This window comes from Aphis gossypii, chromosome 1, assembly GCF_020184175.1.
Source record: "Aphis gossypii isolate Hap1 chromosome 1, ASM2018417v2, whole genome shotgun sequence".
In the NCBI taxonomy this organism is placed as follows: Eukaryota; Metazoa; Arthropoda; class Insecta; order Hemiptera; family Aphididae; genus Aphis; species Aphis gossypii.
Window position 1 is genome coordinate 38,370,412 of NC_065530.1, and position 11,438 is coordinate 38,381,849.

Consider the following 11,438-nt stretch of genomic DNA (forward strand, 5'->3'; position numbering starts at 1 on the left):
TATGGCAGTATAGGTTATCTATAAGATTTTCATACTGTTTTAGACTAGAGTTCAATAGTCCGAGCAGATAAATTTCATGTATTCACAGAAAAGAAAAAAACAATCAATAGCATTAAAATAGTATTGTATTAATATATATGTATAAAAAAAAATTTCAAAGGTCAATAATGATAAAAAAATATTAATTTTTATAATTCATGTTTCAGTACCACTATAACCACTATTCCATTGATTCTTTAATTTTTTGTAAGAGAAGTTTGACCTCCGGCGATTCATCTGAGATAAAGTTCATTGAAAACTCATTGAATAGGCTTATAAATGATTCCAGCTCCTCTGTAGCTCTTAGATCTAAAAAATTTACATTCATTTATTAAGTAAAGAAAACTATATTATGATGTCATCACTTCCTAAATATTGATTAGGTTATTAACATCATTCATCTAGTACAATGTACGATTACACTAAAAACACTAATAACTTAAATTTATTATGATAAAGTATAGTATATTGTATAAAAAAAATACAGGATGATATAAAAGACAATTCACTAAGTACTTTCACAGTAGGGAATTACTTAGTAACATGTTATGAAATAGTGAGTTTAGGTATTAATCATCTTGTATGAGTATAAAACGTGTACTTAAAAATGATTGGGTACAATATAATAATACCTATATTGTTATGAATGTATAAACTATACACCTATCTTGAATAAATATAAATTAACTTTTTAAAATAATTTACTTATAACTATGTATATAAAATCATTAAACAGTACATTTAATATAATTTAAAGATGATGTAAAAGTTGTATTCCTAAACTACCAAACAAATAATTGATCAACACAAAGAATTATGTGTTGTAACTTATAACACATTATACTGTTTACCCAACTAAAAAAATATAATCTTAATTTAAACTATTTTCAGCAAACATTTTGATTATAAATTAATCATTGCAAATATTTTAATAATTTTATATAATTTTAATAAATATAAGTAATGACCAATAAATAATATTGATTTAATAATTATATTTAGTTTCATAAGCAGTGATAAATTTAAAATTTATAAAATACATAAAATATTTATCTTACCTTTTAAGTTTGTTATCACCAATATATAAACCTCTAGTGATAATTTTCTCAAACTTATATTTTTAGGCACACCTGAAATTGAATATTTCAATGGATATAATAATCAAAATGAACAATTATAAATTATGATCAAATTAATTTACCATTAATTAATTTTTAAACTTACCAAATGAAAAGTGTAAAGTTCTTTTTACATGACTAAGTATGTATTTAAGTTGTTGCTTGTGGTTGGCATAAAGCTGTGCAAAAGTCAATCTTTCTATTACTTTCAAGAGTGTACTCATAATAGCTAATTGTAACTGTCTAGTATTATTTTTTAAATGATCAGCACACTGAGCAGCAACTGTTTCTCCAAATTCAACTATATAAAAATAATGTGTCAATGTCTAATTATTTCTTATTTCAATAAGTTAAAACTATGATAATTATTACAGAACATTTTAGATTTATTTGGTACCTTGAGTTGCCAATGTTTGAGGCCATGCTTTTCCAACCAATGAGAATAATGATTCTTTTAATTTTAAATTTTGTGATTTATCATCATCATCATCTGAATCTTCAGTACTCTATAAATACAAAATTTAAATTATAAACCATTATTGTTATTATCATGTTTAATTAATGATGAAAAAAGAATCATACTTTTTGTATTATGTGCATAACTAATTGGTAAGTTTGAGCAAATCGATCAATTTTCAATTTTTCCAACAGCTCGCCAAGAGTTTTTAAGGCTACCATTCTATAATTGACATTTTCTTTTTTACATTCATTAAAAACCAATTCAACAATTTCTTCATTTTTACGTGTCTCTGCTAAATCACTATTAAAAAACAAAAAAATAGTAAAAAATTCATTATAAATACTAAATAAGGTTAATACTTAAATAATCATTCCTATTTTACCTTGAACTAAGGTTTAATTGTAACAAGGCTTCTAATAAGAATTCTTTACCATCCCAAGTTCGGCCAGCCAAACCAGTTTTAATTGTTTCTATAAACTTATTACGGTGGTCTTCATTCAATTGTCGACCGAGTTTATTGGCTGCATCACCAATTGATCTAGCTGCCTAAAATATATCATATAAATATAATAATTAATTTAATGAATTAATAAGTTATTTGTCATTAATCTTACTTGTGCTTTCATTGCCCATGATGGGGACTTGATTGCAATATCCAAAAATCCATAGACAGAATCCAAATAACGTAATAATACACCTTCGGTATTGTGCACATTGTCTTCCCAAAGTTCTTTCCAGATATCATGGTTTGACACAATTAAAACTGCTTCATTATCTTAAAGTTGAAAAAAAAAATTGTGTTAACTAATAATAATTAAAAATTATATTTAAGTAAATTACTTGTTTCTTTTTTGTGGATAGCGAAAAACACCAATGGAATAATATTGGCCAAGTATAAATCCGGTTTTTCACATTGACTTATACCTTTTAGTGCATATCCAACAGTTTGTCTGATACTTTCATCTATAAATTATTTGTTTAAACTTATTTTCATAAATAGTAAATAATTACAAGGTTTACCTTCATTTTCGATATACACATTTGTCAATGATTGAAGTAATTTATTTACAGTAGTCTCTTTTGCGACTGTAGTGATTACAGCTATAGTAGAAGCATAACTTTTTCTTATTGTAGCGTTGCGATCAGTAATACCTTTCATTAAAGATTTTAACATTTTTTCTAAAAAAAAAGAAACATACAATTTGTTATTATATACCAATATTTCAATACCTGTATTTAAATATGACATGCTCTTCACCTAAAAATTTTGAGTTGACTTGTAGTTGCTTTTGGGTGATTAACAAACTAATAAAATGTGATGTGGCAACTTTAGTTGGTAATCCAATATTAGTGGTAAGAAGATCTTGTAAGAGAGGAATTAAATCTTGTAATACTGTCTCATCAATATGAAGTAAGCTCTGAAAGTTTAAATAAGTAATAACTAGAAAGTTCTAACAAAAATATATTTCTTTTGGTAAGTCATAGAATGTTAAAAGTAAGATATAAATTTGTTTTACACAAATCTGATATTGTATAAGAAATTTTAATTTGCTAATTTATGCATATTTACGGTTTCTAGTGTCATTTTTCTAATTTAGAGTTTTAAGTGCTATTTATAGGCATATCTTTAATATAATCAAGGAAATAAACAGTATAACTCCAATAAGGCATATAATCACGTGAATGAAAAAAATATAATAATTAAAAATCTAAAAATTCTATCATAAAAAATAAAATAATTTTGTAGACAATTTTATTTTTACCAATGTTTAGTGCTATTCTTTGCACTAATTTAAGTGTTTTTAAGTGCATATGTCACTTTTCTAAAAATAATAATAATAAAAAAAGTGCTATTATATGGTCATAAGTTCAAATAGCGTATAAATACATATTTTAAAACATGTGTTTAATCACACTGAATGGTAAATACTAAATAATAATAAATTATAAAATAACATTTAGCAACATATAGGGAATAATAAACCATTTACTTTAAATATTATATTATATTGGACACCAAATAGTGTCAAACACGCTAAAGAATAATCCTCATGATGCCAATAACGCAAGATTTTTGGATAAAAATGAATAATATTGTTTTAAATTACCTTTGATAATACATCACTTGAACTCAGTGTTCTCGCTGAAGCAGCACGTTGAGAGTCTATAAGTTCTTGAGTATTAGGGTTAGCTCCAGACATAACACTTAACATACTCATAGTAGGTGTTTCCACTTTATCCGCACCTCTCAAAAGTGCTATTATTAATTTTGCCAAGTCTCCTTTTAATTTATCACCACAGTTAACAATCAACTGAGATATCATATCCATACTAAAGTAAATAATATATTATATATCATAATATGCAACAATAATTATAAAAATATTCAATAAACTGTATTCACCTAATTGCTCGTATACTTGACTCTGTGTGATAAAGACCTCTCTCTAAAATTAGTGGCAAGAGTAATTGTAGTAGTACAGTATTAGAAGTACATTCATTCACACATAACTAAACATAAATATCACATTTTTACAATTGATCAAAAATAAAAGTATTTTTTTTTTTTTATAAATATATACTTTGGATAATGTTTTAGCAGTAGATGTGGCAGCAGTTCTAGTACCTTCATGAATATCATCCATTACTCTTATTAGTTGTTTCCAAGCTTCAATTGTTAAATCCAAACATTTCTGTAATTTTTAGATCATTACAACTTAAATTGTTTAAATGTTAATTATTATAATATAATACTAATGATAATTGATAAGTAATAATTACTGTGAATATTTTATCTCCAGTATATTGCAAAAATGAAGGAATAGCCTGACAAACAGAAATTCGAACTCGCCAATCAGGACAGGTTATGTTTTTTACTAAATCTACATAAATTTCTTTATGGTATTTGTCAACCTAAAAGCAACAAAATATTTATTTTTCTATGTAATTAAATATGACCACAGACACTAAAATTTTTACCGTGAATCGTGTATCTGAAACAAGATAACTCCAAATGGCACTCATTGAAGTTTGTACAATCGGTGTAGGATCATACTGATACCGATATAGCCTTGGTATAATAAATGGCAATTGTTCATTAAGTTGATCATCAATTTCCAATTTTGACTTAGATTCCTTGTAAAAACATTAAATTTATAACTATTTTATTGTAAAACTACAATCATACTAACCTTTTTCTTATCATAGTTTGCTAACTGTATGAATTTGTATATTAATTTTGGTCTATTCAGATCAATTACTAATGAACACAATTCTTTGTATGTTGACAAAATACCTCTAAAAATAAAAATAATAAATTCAAATAAATTTAAAAATAACAAATATTAAATTAGAATACAACTTTGTATTAATTTCTCTTACCCAGAACTCTCTTTTACACTATTTCCAATTGCCATATATTCTGATAATTGTTTTATAAGTAATTTTAAAATAGGCTCTTTACGATCATCAGCTTCATATTTGTATACATTTATCAAAGCTTTAGATGCAATATCTCGTATGTAGTCTAAAAAATAATATTAAAATATTATTTTATCAAAATAAATTTATTATGATTTATTAATATTCATTTGTAATGAGAATAATTAATAATTATACAATATACAATATACATACTATTTTTTTCTGCCAGGAGTGCAACATAGGCAGTTTGAATACGAGCAAGTTTTTGGTTTACTGAAGTTAATATGTTACATTCCTCCAAAACATTAAACATCCAAACACAACATGCCTAAAAATAAATAAAATATAATATCAAAAAGACAATTTTATACTTATACAAACAATATTTAACATAAATTATACATAATATAATAGTAATTTATTGTAAAAATTTAAAATTCAACAAATCCTTCATAAAATATCCAATAGTTCGTATAAATCATTTAAAATAATTATTATTTACATTTTAATTACCTGTTTTGAATTTGGATGTTCTTCAGACTCGACTTTTTCTAATATATTATTTAAAAAGTAATCGGCCAATTTTTCACATTCATCAATTGATAAATCTGAAACAGATTTTTTTTTAAACTCATCCTCAGTACATGTCCAAAAGTTTCGAGACATTTTTGATCGAGGTCCAAGGATAGCACAAGATATACTGTCACCAATTGATAAATGGATCTCTATATCTTTTGTCTATAATTTAAATAAATAAAAATTATAAAATAAAATAGTAAACAATTATAAAAATAAAACATACATATTTGGTATTGTTTAAATATTCTTTAATAATATCTTTACTTCTTGATGAGGTTTCTCCAACACAAATCAACCCTGTGCATTTAATTGCTTTGTTTCTTATCTGAAATACATTAAATTAAAAATATTATGTTAATTCTGAAATTGTGTTAATTTGATTTTACCTTTGAAAGTGTTGAGCTATTAAATGAAATGCTTAATAGTTTTTTTACTAGAGATGATTTCTTAGACTCTTCAATGGGTAATGGATATAGCCTTCCCATTGCACCAATCACATCACAAGCAGCACCAACTATTAAAGGACTTGTATCATCGAGCAATGTCACTAAATAAAGATAAATGATAACATAATGTATTAAAATTATGTATTTAGTTATTAGTTATATTATTATATGTATTCACCGAGTGAAGTAAGTATATCCTCTCCAACCAATGGTGGACAATTTGTATTATTGTAAAACTGATACTCTTGAAGAGATGATAAGGCGTACAAGGAAGCATATAAATCTAACGATTTACTTCGGTTTTTATCCATTAAAGATGAAATTAATTCTTTAATGCGCTTTTCAGAAATAGTTTCATCCACAGCCGATAAAATTATACCATATAATATTCCACTTATTCGACGCATATCTTCATTACTCGACACAAATAATTTCTAAAATTTTGTTGTTTATTAATTTTTTAATTTTGTAGAAGAAATCAATATTTACCTGAATTATATTTAAATCCTTGGTGTATTGATTTTTTAATTCTTTTGGTAATGCTGCAACACATGCTAATATATTATTGAGGGGTATTACACTTGGTTTGATTTGTAGCAATTGCATCATGAGTTTAAAATAATGATCGATAATTTTTGCATCGGACTGATAAACTTTGGATAAATATTTACAAATATCTGGTGTATGTTCTGATGGATGATATAAAGTGTTGTATGTAACTGGTAGACCAGCACTAAATATTAAGCAATGGTTAAGAAATTCAGCTATCTAAAAAGAAAATATGAATAATTTAATATTTATCTATTTATTCAAAATCATTATTTATAACAAAAACTAACATCTAATAGAACAGACGAGTCTAACTGTTGATTACTGTCAACAACAGTCATCACCATATCAGGGAATCGAGGCAATAGCAGTGCATTTTCATTTTTACCAACAAGATTACCAGCTTCATCCACACTGTATAATATCTTTTTCAAATCTGAATCCCTAAAATATACCAGTTTTGTTTAGATATTAGAATCATTCATTTAAATTTAATAGTAATATTGTTGTACCCAATTGAAGATGAATGAGACATAATTAACAATAATCTTGACTTAGCATCATCAGCAGGAAATAGGCAAGACAAATAATGTGTGGTCACTTGCTTTAGAAGGTTATCAGACATTTTACAATAATGAGCAATCATGTTTAAAATTTCATTAAGTTTACTGGATTCACTATATGCACTGCACATAGAAATTAAACATGATCGAATTGATCCTTTTAAATCAGAAGAAGTTTCCTGAAAAAATAGTAATTAATACCTAGTTAAAATCATTTATTTCTGTCATAAATAATCTGTATACTTTTATCATAGCGTCAAAAAATGAATTCAGTAGGACTAAGTCTTCTTTTACTGAAGTAGGTACTTTAGAAATCAATAAACCGATTAAAGTAAATGTCATCTGTTTTGCATTTAAATCAAGTTCTGGTGTTTTTAATAATTTTAACAGACCAGAATTTAATAAGACTGGAGTAGCTTGAAGCAGAATTTTAGCTGGTTTTCTAAAAAAAAAAAAAATAATAATAATAATAACATTTAAATACAAGAGTATAGATTTTAAGCTATTTTAAGTAGTAATCATCACAATAAATAAGTAATTACTAAATATTTGACTATTCAAATAGAATATAGTATATACCTATTTGGTTTATGAGATTAAAACTTAAAATTAAAAATTAAAACAAAAAAATATTTTGTAATCTTCTAAAATATTTGATTGTTTATGATAATAAGTGAATATATTATACTATTCGATTGTATTTATTTGTTATTCGGTGGTATTCATTACTAGTGGCGTTGAATTAAAATTAAATTGGGAGGGGGGGGGAATTTATTTGTTGTAACTCACTACCTTTTGCACCATAAATGGCTATATACCTTACCAAAACAAATAGTATACTGCATGTTATTCGTTGGCCAGTTGTTTATCCCTATTTCTTATGGCCTGGTTAACAAAATTACATTTATAACTTATACAAATATTTTTTTAGGTAGGTACACACGGACACCCCACCCACCAAAAAAAGGAGGAAGTGTTCGCCCTTCTTAGGTCATAGGTTCGGCGCCACTGTCCATCACTAACACTGAGTTAACCATAAATTGTTAATAAATTTAAATTCATTATTTTGCAAAGTAAACTTACTGTTGTATGATGATTTGTGTAAATTGTAATGCCAATGCTTTAATTCTGTGATTAGTAATTTGTCCATTCCAACAGTCAAAAATAATCTAAAATTATTAGATATTTAAAATTAATAAAATATAATTACAAAATGTTTGTTATAAATAATTAATGCGATCACATTGAAATTAAATGTCAATTAATAACATTTGTTAAATTTAACAGTAAGAGTTTAAAATTAAGTTTACATGGTGACATAATTAAACATTTGAAATAAAAAAATAACTATAAATGAAATGTTATTATTGATGCATTAAGATTGCATGGCCACATTCTCTTAATATGCAAAATTTAGGATAGGTTAGCATTATTAGAAAGAAAATAATGTGTTTATTATTAAGGAAATTTATTTTAAAGTACTAACCAATCAGAAATAAAGTCAATCACTACCAATGATATATTGTTTATGTACTAACCTGCAAGCATTGCGGCCAAATGATCGATTCTTCTCCTTTACTAAAACATAAACATGGCAATATCTTTAATCTTAATCGCACACAAGCTGGTTCTTTTTTGTTAGCTGCTTCTTGCTTGTTTAAACTAGTGCCAAGAAATAATGTGTATAATGGCATCATAGTAGATGATTTGGTCCAGTCAATCTCACTAAATTGTAATAAATATAAATCAAATACATTGTTTTTGTTCAATTATCATTCAATTTAATTTTAACCAACCAAGTAATTTTTCTTAGTTCATTTTCACCAGAATTTGCCACCAAATACCGTGGATCAGCAGCCGCAACCACTGTATGTATTAACACGGATTGTGATTCAAAAATATTTGCTGATATTAAGCCCAAAATGCCTAATTTAACCTATATTCATTATAAGTTTTTCAAATATTAAAAGTTAAATATGAAAAAGAGAGTATTGAGTATATTACTTGTTCATGATAATCAGCATCTGTGAATATTAAAGGTATGTTGGTCCTCAACCTATTTAAAGATTGTACATTTAATCCCGGAACAGAAACTTCATTTGGTGAAGTCCACTTATATGGTATCAATAGTATGTCTAACATTAACTGGAATAATACAGTTTTCAATTTTGAATGTTGTTCAATGACTTTCACACCCTTACTTGCTTCTTGAAAATTAGATTTATTAAGAGTTCCAATTATAAGAAATAAAATGCTAGAAAATAAAATAAAAAATCATATGATACAATTATACGCTTTCAAATTAACTGTTTATTACCTTTCTTGGTGGGTAATCGATTTATTAGCTGTAGAATTAATAAGAGATGGGATGAGTTCAACTTTTTTATTGTTATCTATACGGCCAAAGCTAGTTTTAACAAATACCATAGTAAAGTTCTAAAAAATAAAAACATAAAAATTAAACAACTCAATTTAATAAGTATGTCATATTAAGATACTTGCCAAAACAAAATTGTTTGTGGATTTAGCCAAAAGTGTTACTAATTGATCAACAGGAAGTGAAATACCTGGACTTTGTTTTATCACTCTTGTAATGTGAGTCAATAATTCAACCACCTAGAATTAATTATGATAAATATTAGAAACAATAATGACAATAAAAACTACATTGAAATTTATTAAATACTTTGTTTTTGACAGATTCATGAGGAGAAGATAACTTTAGCAATACTGGTACTAGAAAGTTATTAATGCAAGTTGAGAGTTGAGTATCTGTATCAGCCAAACCGAGTCGGAAGAACACTCTCTCCAAGAGCACTGTATATACAAAACCATTAAAATAACTGATTATTGAAAACCCGATGCATTTTAATAAACTAAACATTTAAAGTACTTACCTCATTCGTCATTCATGTTTGTCTCAGACATGATTATAAATTGACTCGAAACTATGTACAACAGGTAATGACTGTAAAATATGATTAATGACCAATTAAATACATGTATTAAATAAATAATACATAAATAGTTGTTTTAATAATATGATTTAAGCTCACTTGTACAACTAATTTTACAAAAAATACGATATTCAAATAATTAATAGCCAACAGGTAGATCGTAGGTAGTATCGTATTAGGTAGTTAAGTTTGATCTAACACTTCTAACTACTAACTATTTTAATAACTATTTAATATTATTATTATTATTAGAATTACTATTCATATTTTCATTTTTAAATTTTCATTATCATTGTCTACAAATGTGATGATGGTAACGAGTTAAGTAAAAACGTATAATTCAAATAACGTTCCTATTATCAGCCATCAAGGTATACCTTGATAATTTATTATCATAAAGTAGATAACACGATTTAATATATAAAAAATATATATAAATTAATATATTATCTTAAATCGTGAGTATTACTAATACATTAGATATTTATTATTATTTATTAGTATATTCATGATTCAATCTTAAATCGTGCCACTAAGTCATGATTGTTTCACCTAAGTGGATAGGTACTGGATTGATATCCACCTTACTTTGAGGGCTCTCTATATATAGATAGTGTATATTGCTGCAGCAGTCGTGTACGCAGATATTAAAGAACTTTTATTCTTTTAAATTTATGGTTGTGTACTACTATAGGATATAATTTTTTGGGTACAAAAAAAAAACATCCGATTTAAATTTTAAATATGATATAAAAATAAATCATCCTGTAATAAAATGGGGCTTTAGTATGGCACTTAATGTCTTAAATTGATACCTTGGAATGCGGTCGATGATAGATATTTTTGCCGAGTTTCATAATTTATTGAATACCGGATGTCATCCATATGGATCTTGACAAAATTTTGTAGAGCAGGACTTTGTTAGAAGTTTAATATGCTTAGAAGTCAAAAGCGATAATTTAGTGTTAGCATTTTAATAGTTACGTGTGATTGCCAGGCACTGTTAACGATCTATAAATATATTGAGGTAGAGTGTTGGCTGAAGAGTTTAAGCCCAATAAATGGATTTGGTCTCGTTAATTTTAATTCTCCATGTTTTATACCATGTATCAAGAATGTTTAGATAGTCATGTATACGAGAAGAGGCCAGGACAGGATATGGGTTGTTTGATAATATAATTTTGTCGTTGGCGAAGTCATCAACTAAGTTATTGCTCGATGTTGAAAGGATTGAAGAGTAAAAGAAACATTACTGCAATTTGAGGTATCTACACCATGTTTGGTGAAAAATCGATCTTCATGGT

The 11,438-nt window shown here is 26.1% G+C and overlaps 1 protein-coding gene across 1 annotated transcript; it reads right to left on the reverse strand.

The window, feature by feature from the left end:
* Positions 1 to 107: 107 nt before the first annotated feature.
* On the reverse strand, positions 108 to 10,408 carry LOC114119144 (proteasome adapter and scaffold protein ECM29). Its single transcript, XM_027980625.2, has 35 exons — positions 10,234 to 10,408; positions 10,075 to 10,145; positions 9,864 to 9,994; positions 9,680 to 9,793; positions 9,495 to 9,613; positions 9,182 to 9,431; positions 8,974 to 9,113; positions 8,716 to 8,902; positions 8,261 to 8,346; positions 7,421 to 7,619; positions 7,127 to 7,356; positions 6,905 to 7,058; positions 6,555 to 6,833; positions 6,244 to 6,499; positions 6,006 to 6,166; positions 5,843 to 5,944; positions 5,554 to 5,778; positions 5,254 to 5,368; positions 4,999 to 5,143; positions 4,809 to 4,914; positions 4,597 to 4,752; positions 4,399 to 4,530; positions 4,200 to 4,310; positions 4,022 to 4,128; positions 3,726 to 3,948; positions 2,876 to 3,035; positions 2,638 to 2,796; positions 2,458 to 2,580; positions 2,232 to 2,392; positions 2,000 to 2,163; positions 1,740 to 1,917; positions 1,555 to 1,663; positions 1,264 to 1,458; positions 1,098 to 1,169; positions 108 to 348 (listed from the first exon to the last, which is right to left on the reverse strand). The coding sequence occupies exons 5-35, from the start codon at positions 9,602 to 9,604 to the stop codon at positions 221 to 223; spliced, it is 4,923 nt and encodes a 1,640-aa protein (XP_027836426.2). The 5' UTR covers positions 9,605 to 9,613; positions 9,680 to 9,793; positions 9,864 to 9,994; positions 10,075 to 10,145; positions 10,234 to 10,408; the 3' UTR covers positions 108 to 220.
* Positions 10,409 to 11,438: the final 1,030 nt, after the last annotated feature.